The following is a 13,573-nucleotide window of genomic DNA, read 5'->3' on the forward strand; positions in this document are numbered from 1 at the left end:
AGGTGTGCCGGGGTGGCTCAGTGGGTTAAAGCCTCTGCCTTCGGCTCAGGTCATGATCCCAGAGTCCTGGGATGGAGTCCCACATCGGGTTCTCTGCTTGGCGAGGAGCCTGCTTCTCTTCCTCTCTACCTGCCTCTCTGCCTACTTGTGATCTCTAACTGTCAAATAAATAAATAAAATCTTAAAAAAAATAAAAATAAAAATAAACACATACTGATCACACAAAGAGCTGTACACAAATATTTGTGGTCACTTTAATCCTAACTGCTAAAAACTGAGAACCTAGATGCCCTCCATGTACATCCATACCATGGAATACTACTTAGCAATAAAAAAGAATAACCTGATACACACAACCTAAATTACTCAACAAATAAATATGCTGAGTGAAAAGAGCCAATCCCAGAAAGTTATTTATTGTGTAATTCCATTCCTATAACTTTCTTGAAATGACCAACTTATAGCTATGGACAACCAGTTGCCAAGGGTTGAGGGGGTGAGCTGTGGATGAAGGTTGGCTATAAAAGGGCAACATGAAGCATACTTGGGGTGGAAAAATTGACTCATCAATAATCAATACCCTGATACCGCACTATAGTTTTACATGTCCTCATTGAGGGAAACTACATAAACGGTACAGGGATCTTTCTGTAACATTTCTAACACAGCATGCAACTCCACGACTATCTGGAAATAACAAGTGAACAATTCAAAACAATGGCTTAAGTACTTAAATCAGAGACCTTGCCAGGCCTCACCGTTTCCAGGCCTGAAAATGTATACTTAGAACAAGTTTCTAGGTGATCTTAGTCTGGGAACCACTTTGAGAACCACCAATTTAGAAAATAACACCTTAGGGCAAGTACTGTTATTCTTATTTTGTGGAAGAAACTGAGGCCTCAATAATAAGTGACTTCACCAAGACCTAGGGAATTAAGTGGCAGGACCAGGAATCAAACAAGATCCTATCCGCTCAGTGTTTTTGCCTAAGCAAATCAAGGTCAGAAATAATCTTAATTATTAGATTGCACTGCCCTAAAAACAAAAACTGTATAAAATGTAGCTTAGTTGTGGGACGCCTGGGTGGCTCAGTTGGTTAAGCAGCTGCCTTCGGCTCAGGTCATGATCCCAGCGTCCTGGGATCGAGTCCCACATCAGGCTCCTTGCTCCGCAGGGAGCCTGCTTCTCCCTCTGACTCTGCCTTCCACTCTGTATGCCTGTGCTCGCTCTCACTCGCTCTCTCTCTGACAAATAAATAAATAAAATCTTTAAAAAAAAAAAAAAAAGTAGCTTAGTTGTAAACATCTCACAAACTTTAAGATATACACACACATTCAGGTGTGTACTAGTCTTAGCTCTCTTACCTGTACTTTCAACAAGTGCTTCAACTCTGTTCCTTAGCTTCCCCAGATAGAAGATCAAGGAACTAATAGTCCCTTCCTACTTAACTCTGGACTCCTCGCTTTAAAATCCACTGGGACTTTTTAAAAAAAAAATTTTTTTTAAGATTTTATTTATTTGACAGGCAGAGATCACAAGTAATTAGAGGCAGGCAGAGGTGGGGCAGGGGTGGGGGAGCACTGGGATCATGACCTGAGCTGAAGGCAGAGGCTTTAACCTTAACACTGAGCCACCCAGGCACCCCTCTACTGGGATTTTAAAGACAGCTACAAGTTAACCCTCAATAAACACAAAATCAGTTGTTTGCTATCCCCGTAACTATTTTATCAAAATGGACACCTGACATAGTTTTAATTTCTCAATCTCAATTTCTGAAATTCTTGAGCAACAAAGAGAAGTTAATGTGCACCACAATTCTAACTAAACAGAAGTTCACAAACAACACTAAAATTTAGCCAGGGTTGCGGCAGGGGGTAACGTCTTAAGTAATTCTATGGGATTTAAAAATGCTAAGAGTTTTTAGCAAAATCATTAAGTGCCTAAATTCAGAGATGTTGAAACAATTACATCAAGTGCTTGCCAAAAATGACTTTCCTGCAGTTAGCTCTCAGGAATTTCACTTTAAAATGCCCTTATGCAATAAGCCTCCATAATTGTCTCCTATGTCTCCATGGTAAAGTTAACAAACCTTCAGGAAATAGGCTTAAATTGTTCTGAGGGTTTACATCAGAAATAAGGACGAATTTTCTAGGAATGACCGCTCTAGTCACCTGAGATTACATTGATGATCATTCTCTACTTAAACACTGGATGTTTAAAACATTCAAGCCAACTGGCTCCTTCCCAAACCTATCATATCTTACTTTAGGCCTACTTTCCTCCATTAATTATAATTCTCAAAACAAGGGATGTCTGAGTGGCTCAATCATTAAGTGTCTGCCCTCAGCTCAGGTCGTGATCCCAGGGTCCTGGAATTGAGCCTCACACCAGGCTCCCTGCTCAGCGGGAAGCCTGCTTCTCCCTCTCACACTCCTGTTGCTTGTGTCCCCTCTCTCGCTGTCAAATAAATAAATAAAATCTTGGAAAAAAATTCTCAAAACTAAGCAAATAGAGTTACTTTGTTAGATTTATGGAAAAAGCTAAATTAAAATAGGATTCAGATATATACTGGTAGAGAGGAGCACCTAGCTGGCTGAGTTCCTGCAGCATGCAAATACAGATACAGGTCCCAGCAAACCAAGATCTGGTACTGCAAACTCTCATTATTGAATTTAGTAGAAAGTACTAATATTCTGGGGTGCCTGGGTGGCTCAGTGGGTTAAAAGCCTCTGCCTTCTGCTCAGGTCATGATCCCAGGGTCCTGGGATTGAGCCCTGCATCGGGCTCTCTGCTCGGCGGGCAGCCTGCTTCCTCCTCTCTCTCCGCCTGCCTCTCTGCCTACTTAGTGATCTCTGTCAAATATATAAATAAAATCTTAAAAAAAAAAAAAAAAGTACTAATATTCTGTGTAACTATCCATGAGCTCTTGCCCAGACCACTCTAGATTCCAAACACCAGTGAGGAGAATCTTGGGACTCAGTTAACTGACAGATAAGTCAGGCACACACCTCCCCAAAGCCATCCCTAGCCCCTACCAAGAGAGCCACAGAATGCATTTCTTTCAGTAGCAACTTTACTCCAATGACTTGCAGAAAGGGCCAGTTCACCGCAAATTAAGAACTGTCTCTACTTTTACTACCTTCGAAAATCCCAGGGGGAGTTATTAATTCAATGCAAAAGTAAGTGGAATCCACTTGTTAAGTAAATGGCCAGGAATTAACTTCTACTTTTTAAGGTAGCATCTAGGCATATATATATATATAAATTCACTGTTTTTTTTTGAAAACCTATAGAAGGCTAAATTTTAACCTAATAGACCACTATGTTTGATTCAAAAAGGACACAAGACATAACATTGTTAAAAACATTTATTTTGATACAGTTTATGATAAATAAGTCAGTAGAGGTTCCACTCTGCCACAGATTCATCTAAGAAGAACCCTGTGTCATTCAACTGGTGAACGTCTGAACGCCGTCCCATCTCTTAGCCCAGCCAGAGCGCACACCGTCCATGTTGTTCCTGTCCATTGACTGCTTCCAAATCCAGAAGACCTTTATCCCCAAAGTAAGCTAAAATGTTTGTGAAGAGGAGAAATAAATTAAACCCCAAAGTGAAAACTTAAATACAGTTTAAGAACTAGAAGATTTTATACATTTATGTTTGTGTTTATACTCATCAAATTCAGAGACACTATAAGACAAGGATCATTCTCATGGAGCAAAAAAAAAACCAACAACCAAAAACCAAAAAACCCAAGAGATATGTATTTAAGGAAATACAGGTTTGTTACTTTTGAGTGTGGTTATCTATTACAAACAAAAAGGAAAATATAAGTTGAGGTCTGCCAAAAAGGTAAATGATTAATGATTTTCATTAACATGAAGGACTGATGAAGCCACAATATAAAACTCTATCATTATTAGATACCACATCAGTAAAGCTGAAAACAACATTTACTGAATGCTTTCAATGGGTCAGTATCATGCAGAACGTTCCCAACTCCCAATTATGACCTTGATTTTAAATACACAGAAATCAAGACATTGTGATGGTTACCTATCTTAAGTGGCAGTGTGATGTGACCCAGGTGCTCTTTTTTTTTTTTTTTTAAAGTAGGGTCTATGCCCAATGTTGGACATGAACTCATGACCCTGAGATGAAGACCTGAGATGAGATCCAGAGTTGAGGCTGAACTGACTGATACACCCAGGCGCCCCTGACCCAGGTGCTCTTAACCATTACAACACACACATCCCAGGAACAATTCTTTTTTTTTTTTTTTTTTTTTAAGATTTTATTTATTTATTTGACAGAGAAATCACAAGTAGATGGAGAGGCAGACAGAGAGAGAGAGAGAGGGAAGCAGGCTCCCCGCTGAGCAGAGAGCCCGACGCGGGACTCGATCCCAGGACTCTGAGATCATGACCCGAGCCGAAGGCAGCGGCTTAACCCACTGAGCCACCCAGGCGCCCCCCCAGGAACAATTCTTAATCTTCATTTTAGCCTCAACTCTTACCTCAAACATTCCAGCCACTAACTAGGCCCCAATTCCTAAACCATTTCCTGACTAAGTAACAGGATTCTGGAAGAAGACAAGAGGTGTTTCATTTCTGTCTTGCTGATTACAAATGTGGTTTCCAAACAAACAAACAAACAAACAAAAACCAAAAAACAAATGTGGTTTCTAGTAATATATCACATAAAATAAAACTGCATTACAAAATGATAACCTGAACATTCTATGCAGGTTTTTTAAAGTATTTGCCTTTGCCTGGGAAAAAGCCCAGAATCCACCTATTTCCAATTTTCAAAAATATATTAAAATCTCCCATTAAAAAAAAAACAAAAAAAAACTCCCATTAAGTGCCAAGTAATTTTTGCATAGAGTTAAGAAATAAAAATGAACTATTCATCTATTAAGGTCTCCTCCTCAGAGGTAATGAGCATCCAAAATAAAAAGAAGATCTTCCTTGGCCTTACACAATGTGAACAAAGATTCTCTAAGCTTAACCTCTGTGTTCATATATTTTGCCTAAATAATGTTTTACTAATTACTGTTCTGTGTTCATTAAAGTACTGCATTTTGTATATGGACTCATATCAACCAACATTTGTTGACCATGGATAATGCATTACCTGGGTGAAAGAGGACACTAAGACCAATATGGTCCTAATCCCCAGGAACCCAACAATTTAGCAAGGGAAGCAGACCAGTAAATCATGAATGATATTTAGATACCAGTAAATCATGAACTATACTTAGGTAAATATCATATAAATAAATTTATATATAAACAATAGGGGCGCCTGGGTGGCTCAGTGGGTTAAATAAATGTATATATAAACAATAAACTTGGCATTAATGAACAATAAATTTTATATTAACAAAACACTCACATTAATAAAAATCCTATCAGATATCATTCTCTTTTAGGGTCCAGTACAAGCAACCCAGGAAGGCCTCTCCAGTCAGCCTCCACAGCACAAGCAGTATGGTATATGAAACACTAGAGCTGAATAACCCTTTCCAGGCACTCAATCAGTAATTCCCTAAATTGCAAATACCTCTGGAAGCAAACTAGAAGATGCCCCTAATGACAGGAAAGAATGAAGAAGCACCAGAGAGGAGAGCACCACTAAGACATACGATAAAGACATGAAAAAGCAGGAGGGGGCCGTTCCATCCAAACAGCAACTTTGAAGGGTCAACTCTTGGAAAAAGTGAAGCCCAAAAGAAGTACAACAGAAAGGCAAATTCTACCCCTGCCTCTGGATCCTGAATCACCTGGGGCACAAAAAATGCTATTTCCCAGCTTGCAGATCCAGCCTAGAAGTCCTACCATAAGATGCAATGCTGTATTAATTCCTGTCCAAAAAATCCAGTCAGTCATTTAATTAAGTTAATTCAATTCTTGGCAGCTACTTTAGGTGCTTACAAGATATAATGTTATGTAAATAAGCAACAAGCACAATATAAGGCAGAGAACAATGCACACAAATGGGTATTATGAGCACACAAAAACTGGAGAGGTTTCAGCTAGGGGAAAGGGGAAAAGATTTAAGGAAGGGATGACATTTGAGATTGAGTTTTCATCAAATGGAAACAAGGTAAAGAGCATTCCAGGCTAAGGGAGCACAAGCATTGGGACAAAGGCACGAAAATATACAATTTATTCTGGGATTAACAAGCAGTATCTTGTAGCTGGAGCAAGTTCTCACAGGAGAAAGAAGTGAGCTAAAGAAGATGACACAGAAAAAGATTAAAAATTACTATTAACAGTTTATTGCTCACATATTACTTGTCACCTACTCATTTTACTTCATATACAATGTTCTTCCTCAATCCTCATGAAAACTTTATGAAGCAGATATTATACCCTACTTATAAAAGAGGAAACTTCACTCTAGAAAGAGGTATTTGATCATAATTTCCAGTACTTGGAAAATGTTCACATTGCTTGACCAGACAGTCCCTTCTCCGATGTTTTCTAACGACTTCCCTATGAAAATAACTGCTCTGAGGTCAATCAGCTAGTAACAACAGATATATTACCTCAAGTCCCCATTTTATAGTTCAAAAGGGAGAGGCTAAGAAAAAAGGAACTTTAACTGGAGATCTCTGAAAGCAGTTTTGAGAAGCCACACCATAAATGTTTAAAGGGAAAGGAAAGTGAAGAAAGCAGTGAGCAAAGATCACTTACTAAAGAACTTTATCGGGGAAAAAGAGTGATTTCAGAAATGGACAAACTGAAGGGCACCTGGTTGGCTCAGTCGGTACAGTGTGCAACTCTTCATCTTGGGGTTGTACTCTCAAGTCCAGGCTGGGTATGGACACTACTTAAAAATAAAGTTTAGAAAGATACACAAAGATAAACTCGAAATGGATAAAAGACCTCAACGTGAGACAGGAATCCATCAGAATCCTAGAGGAGGTCGCCTGAGTGGCTCAGTGGGTTAAGCCGCTGCCTTCGGCTCAGGTCATGATCTCAGGGTCCTGGGATCGAGGCCCACATCGGGCTCTCTGCTCAGCAGGGAGCCTGCTTCCCTATCTCTCTCTCTGCCTGCCTCTCCATCTACTTGTGATTTCTCTCTGTCAAATAAATAAATAAAATCTTTAAAAAAAAAAAAAAGAATCCTAGAGGAGAACATAGAAAGTAACCTCTTCGGTATCAGCCACAGCAACTTCTTTCAAGGTATTTCTCCAAAGGCAAAGGAAACAAAAGCGAAAATGAACTTTTGGGACTTCATCAAGATCAAAAGCTTCTCCACAGCAAAGGAAACAGTCAACAAAACAAAGAGGCAACACACGGAATGGGAGAAGATATTTGCAAATGACAGTACAGACAAAAGATTGATATCCAGGATCTATAATGAACTCCTCAAACTCAACACACACAAAACAGATAATCATATCAAAAAATGGACAGAAGATATGAACAGACACTTCTCCAATGAAGACATACAAATGGCTATCAGACACATGAAAAAATGCTTATCATCACTAGCCATCAGGGAGATTCAAATTAAAACCACATTGAGATACCACCTTTACACCAGTTAGAATGGCCAAAATTATCAAGTCAGGAAACAACAAGTGTTGGAGGGGACGTGGAGAAAGGGGAACCCTCTTACACTGTTGGTGGGAATGCAAGTTGGTGCAGCCACTTTGGAGAACAGTGTGGCGATTCCTTAAGAAATTAAAATAGAGCTTCCCTATGACCCTGCAATTGCATTACTGGGTATTTACCCCAAAGATACAGATGGAGTGAAAAGAAGGGCCATTTGTACCCCAATGTTTATAGCAGCAATGGCCACGGTCGCCAAACTGTGGAAAGAACCAAGATGCCCTTCAATGGACGAATGGATAAGGAAGATGTGGTCCATATACACTATGTAAAGTATTATGCCTCCATCAGAAAGGATGAATACCCAACTTTTGTATCAACATGGACGGGACTGGAAGAGATTATGCTGAGTGAAATAAGTCAAGCAGAGAGAGTCAATTATCATATGGTTTCACTTATTTGTGGAGCATAAGGAATAACACGGAGGACATAGGGAGATGGAGAGGAGAAGGGAGTTGAGGGAAATTGGAAGGGGAGGTGATCCATGAGAGACTATGGACTCTGAAAAACAACCTGAGGGTTTTGGGAGGTTGGGGGAGCCAGGTGGTGGGTATTAAGGAGGGCACGTATTGCATGGAGCTCTGGGTGTGGTGCAAAAACAATGAATTCCGTTACCCTGAAAAGAAATTTTTAAAAATGAAAATAAAAATTAAAAAATGAAGTTTAGAAATGGACAAATCAAGGGCACACACAGTGGAAACTTACAAGAGGAAAAAACCCCTTCCTGTGAGAAAGGAGAGGCCGATAAGGCAGAGGGGGTGAAGGAAATTTCATATCGGATGGCACTGTGCTAAGAAAAAAGATAGGATTAGCTGGGGGAGGCCACATGACCCAGTGGAAAAAGTGTAGGCTTTGGAGACAGACATACTTCACCACCCTGCTCCGTGGTATGGAAGTGACAATTAGAGATACTGGATATAAAGCACCCAAAACAGTTGCTAACCTATCATAGGTTAACTGTTACAGATATTACTATTACTTTCTGCCCATTCTAGAAGAAAGCGGCTTCGAGTAGGAGTTGGAAGAAACAAAACCTAGAAGAGCCAGTACCAAGTCTATTAGGGCAATCCACAAGGACTCTAAGACAGAGGATCAAGATGAAATCGCAAAGCACCCATGCAGGTCCTGGTCATCACTGCCTCAAATAATCAGTCCTTCTAAAGAGCAACCCTGCCTGCTCAGATTCTGCCTTTATATATATGTATGTGCACACAGGTACACATACAGCTTTCACAAGTACACATATATACATATACTTGTGAGTACAGGACTATGTATAGTGTGTGTACCTGTGTGCGTGTGTGAAGTTTTCACAAGTGTTTATCTAACGCTGGCAAGACTGCTTCTGAGAAAGAAATTCGACAGTGCATTTTCAGGGTCATAAATGTTCACATACTTTGACTTATTATTCCCATGAGAATTTCTCATAAGGAAATAAATCAAAACCTATAAAAACTATCTAAAAATGTTCACTATATTATAATGTAAACTACTGAGTGATCAACCTAGTGTAAACCTAAGTGATCAACAAGTTAAAAATATATGGGATATCAACTGTAATTTTAGGTGAAGAAAATAAAATCCTACATATTCTTCTTAAAATCATCTAAAAGGCTGTACTTATCTGAATGAAGATAAAACAGAAATATGGGTAATTAAAAAGAATTCATTCACCTTTCAATGTGGTAGGATAATAAATGTGTTGTTCTTCTTGTAAGTATGTTTCATTATGGTTATAATATGGTACAGCAAATGCAAACTAGGAAGGGGAGAGAAAGCAATTACCTGCTAACACAAGCTAGACTAGTGTGCAATGACTGCAGTTCCCCAAAAGCCCAAAACCATACTGACTAGTATAGCTCCATTACAATAAATACCACCACGACTCTTTTGCTTCCCAGTGATTCAGCACCAAGAGATGAACATTTGCCCTGAAATGTTTATTTGTAAGAGCAGTACCTCAAAACAGTTGGTTCAGGCATTCCAGGATCTGCACCCCTCTTGAATCCTGGGGGAGAAAGGGAAGGAGGAAAAAGAGAATAAATAGCAATTAAAACCCTAGCAGACAAAACATTTATCACCAAAACTTTTCAAATCAACCTAGGGTAGCTAGAATGATCTACTAGCACTGTCTACATATACTTGTGTGCTAGAGAACAGTACTGAATTTTAACTAGAATATGAGATTATGTCCAGGATTAATCAGTAGGGAGGACAAATAACCTTACTCTGATTACATACACAATTAGCACTATAGCCCTTAGCATGCACTGTCACTCTTATTTATCACCCAGAAAAAACATGACTCAACTGCTAAATCACACTGGATAAAAGACTACAAAGAGCAAAAAGATTTTTTTTAAGAAGTACATTTTTTAAAAACAACTGAGAATATTTTATTGCCTACAAACCTCTTTTTATAAAGCAAAGACTGGAAGAAAAAGAGTGGGGGGAAAAAAACAAGTTATTGTTTAACAACCTAATTAAATCAATACTTCTATTACAAGTATGATTAAATAAGCCTTTTATCACTAACTGGATAACATATATGCTAATTTGCTGATTAAAATTAGCATCAAGAACTGTGGGGATATGATATTTTACTCCATTCTCAAGACACCAAAGTAGGCTGCCAGTTTCACAGATGCTGGTAGGAGACACAACATCCTGTGTCAGAAACAAAGGAAAGTTTATCACTCCCAGCAGTAACTATAGTCAGAATATCATCATTTTTAGAAGAACCCTGAGTTCAGAGAACCAGTCTTTTGTAATGGGCAGTGAGCACTGTCTCCCCTTCTCCCCTTTGCTCTAAAAGGAAATACTATTTTTCAAAGTTGTTCACTCCACAAACATCCTTAAAAAGATAATACAGAAGGAGTGTTTGGGTGCCCCCGTCGTTGAGTGTCTGCCTTTGGCTCAGGTCATGATCCCAGGGTCCTGGGATCAAGCCCCAAATCACACTCCCTGTTCAGCAGGAAGCCTACTTCTCCCTTTTCCACTCTCCATGCTTGTGTTCCCTCTCTTGCTGTCTCTCTTTGTCAAACAAATGTTTAAAAAAGAGCGGGGTGCCTGGGTGGCTCAGTGGGTTAAGCCTCTGCCTTCGGCTCAGGTCATGATCTCAGGGTCCTGTTTCAAGCCCTACATCGGTCTCTCTGCTCAGCGGGGAGACTGCTTCCCCCTCTCTCTTCCTGCCTCTCTGCCTACTTGTGCTCTCTCTCTCTGTCAAATAAAAAAGTTTAAAAAAAAAAAAGAATATGGAACAAAGGGTGGTCAGAACCTCTGCTCACAAGATTCACAGACATTCAAGACACCACAGAGAATGGTCTTCCAAGAGGTCATTAAAATCTTGTGTTAGTCAATGTCCAAACATTTTTTAAATTATGTTACCATATGTTCAGCTTTATACCACTATATTTCCACAGACTCCCTGAAGCCCTAGAAGTTATGTATAAACCTAAATTACCCCAGAAATTCAATCCAGTTGTAGGTTTTTGTGAGCGTTGAGGTGGGAAGAAAAAGAAACTACCTGGGAACTAGACATGAAATTAAATTTCTATGACGTGAAAAGAAAAAGACAATGATTAACAAGGAAGAAGTACTAAAAAGATAGCTCTAACATTACTCTCAACCTGAATTGGAAGCTTGGATGAAAATCACCATAATGGCAGTCCTAAGAAAGAGAATATAGCCAGCGTGTACAAAAAGAAAAACTCTAGGGTGGAAGGAAAAAAAACCCATTCTCTTCAAACCAAAGCCCTTGATACACAGAATGCAGCAAACAGCTACACCTTTCTACTTTCTGGCTGTAGAAAAGGAATCACAAAAAAAGGAGAAGGAAGGAAAGGTAGATGTAAAAAAATTATAGAGCAGCAAAGAAACCAAAGGGACCAAAAAGGCAAGATTAGACTAAAAAAAGACCTCTTCCCCTCCCGCAACACACAACAGTGGAAAAAAAGAAGCACAAAGATGAGGCAGTTTTCAAAGTCCCTTAACTTTCTTGGCTCAAAGGAGAACTAGACCTGGTGTTTGACTAGCTAAAACAGGCCCTTCAACCATTATGTGAAAGCTTGGGGGAGGGGAGAAGGGGAAACAGAGCCTGTAAGTGCCGGGTATCATAATTATGTGCTCTAATCTTGGACACCTAAACAAGATTGCTAAAATCTCAGAGAATATGCTTAAAAAAAAAAAAAAAAAAAGCATATGAAAGAGATAGGAAAAAAGATCTTTTTAAGTCCTTATACTCAAGTATCCCCAGGTTACCAGTTGGCTTGCATTTCATGGAGAAATTGGAGCCATAGCTACCTGGAAAGCATCCAGCAAAATCAAAGGCTCTGTCAAGACTATACTTTATCTTGAACGGATACATGACACCTAAAATAAATAGGAAGCAGCGCCTTGTTAAAATCAAAGGGTTTTAAAGCATGAAACTGAGTTTTAGGAAATTTCAAACTTGATGCCCAAATGACAGAGCTGGCGTTTTCCCTTTCCTCTGTACACCTAAAACACTATGTGTCAACTATACTTCAACTTAAAAAAAATTACAACGAAAAAACTATTCTGGCAAGGAATGCGATAAATGCGATAAAGTTCCAGTGTGTAGGCTTAGTTGAAAATATCTGCCGGAACACTTAACAAATATCTGCGGTAGGGCATGGCATAGTGCTTAGGAGTAGGGACCATTACTTGAGTTCAAAGCTCCCCACTTAACAGCTGTGTGGCCTTCAGCAATAAACAATATTTCTCTAGGACTCGATTTCCTCACCTATAAAATAGGATCTATAAAAAAAAATCATTCAAACCCTCCTTCATCGTAAAGCTGGAGCAGCAGAAAAATGCAAAAACTAATGTCAAAATCATACTTCAAGGGAGTGGCATACTGAAGAGATTTACAGACCTCTTTCCACTTAGGACCACCTGAAAAGGTGGTAACAAATATACCCGAAAACCCACCTAGTGACAGAGTGAATGAGTCGCTTTCAAATACATCATGTCGTCTAACTCTCCCAACAATCGTCAAAGGTCACCTCCATTTTTAAAGATGGAAAAACAGAACAGGATTACGTGATTTGCTAAAGTCCATAAAACACAGTAAATAAAAGACCAAGAGCTCTAACTCGGATTAGACCGACCCCACTGACTAAACATCATCAAACGACGTGCACGGCGTGGTCGGGTCTAGCTCTCCCGCCCTAGAAAGCCAAATATGGGAGACGAGGCCTCCGCACACCCTTCCCTCCCGGCTCCTCCCAGCTTCTTCTCCTACTGACCCAGGTAAATCACGAGAGGAATAAAGCCCCAGCGGATAGCAAACTGGCCGCCCTTAAAAAGCTGCTGCAGCCTCTGCTTGGCCTCTTTGCTCAACTTCACCATGGCGACAGCCGGGGCGGCGTAGCGAGAACCCTCAGCACCAACCGCAGCGTAGGGAATCCGAAAAAGAAAGGAGATGCGCACGCGCCGAACACGGCATTTACGGCAGGAGTCGTGAGCGTCGCCAGCAGAGGTCGTAATTCACCGCTGGTCCTGACCTACCTCTCCCCTCTACGGCGCCACCTACGGATGGCGCATGCGTGTCTGGTTCTCCCGGCTCGGAGTCTCGTCCTTACTTTCCTTCGTTTTAGGAATCCCGTTTTTAATGACTGTGGGATACCGAAGGCAGTGTTCTTGAGCTTCCCTCAGCCTGAAACGCTCTTTCTCCTCCCACAGTCTTACCCATTTGTTAAAGTCCACCTCCAAGTGTTCCTCGCCTGATACAGGAGGAATATTAAATTCAAAAGGAGTATATTTTAGTCCTGACTCTACGCTGTCTTGCTGTGTAGTCTTGGACAAGTTACTTAACCTCTCTCAGTATCAGTTTTTTCAGGCTAATACTGAACTTCAAGGAAGGTTACGAACTGGTGTCCAGTAGGGCCCCTATCCATGTTTTCTTTGACTCCCGCGCTGTTTGGCT

The 13,573-nt window shown here is 40.2% G+C and overlaps 1 protein-coding gene across 1 annotated transcript; it reads right to left on the bottom strand.

Annotated features, from left to right (window-relative positions):
- Positions 1-3,350: 3,350 nt before the first annotated feature.
- Positions 3,351-13,079, bottom strand: TOMM7 (translocase of outer mitochondrial membrane 7). The gene is made up of 3 exons (XM_059171336.1): positions 12,894-13,079; positions 9,586-9,634; positions 3,351-3,570 (listed from the first exon to the last, which is right to left on the bottom strand). The coding sequence occupies exons 1-3, from the start codon at positions 12,994-12,996 to the stop codon at positions 3,555-3,557; spliced, it is 168 nt and encodes a 55-aa protein (XP_059027319.1). The 5' UTR covers positions 12,997-13,079; the 3' UTR covers positions 3,351-3,554.
- Positions 13,080-13,573: the final 494 nt, after the last annotated feature.

Source organism: Mustela lutreola, chromosome 4 (assembly GCF_030435805.1).
Source record: "Mustela lutreola isolate mMusLut2 chromosome 4, mMusLut2.pri, whole genome shotgun sequence".
Taxonomy (NCBI): Eukaryota; Metazoa; Chordata; class Mammalia; order Carnivora; family Mustelidae; genus Mustela; species Mustela lutreola.

What these genes read in the sequence shown, in the direction of transcription:
- TOMM7 (XM_059171336.1), bottom strand. Translation starts at nt 12,996, where the DNA reads ATGGTGAAGTTGAGCAAAGAGGCCAAGCAGAGGCTGCAGCAGCTTTTT. An exon ending in TCCTCTCGTGATTTACCTGG is followed by an intron (nt 9,635 to 12,893) that starts GTCAGTAGGAGA and finishes TTTCTCCCCCAG; the next exon opens with GATTCAAGAGGGGTGCAGAT.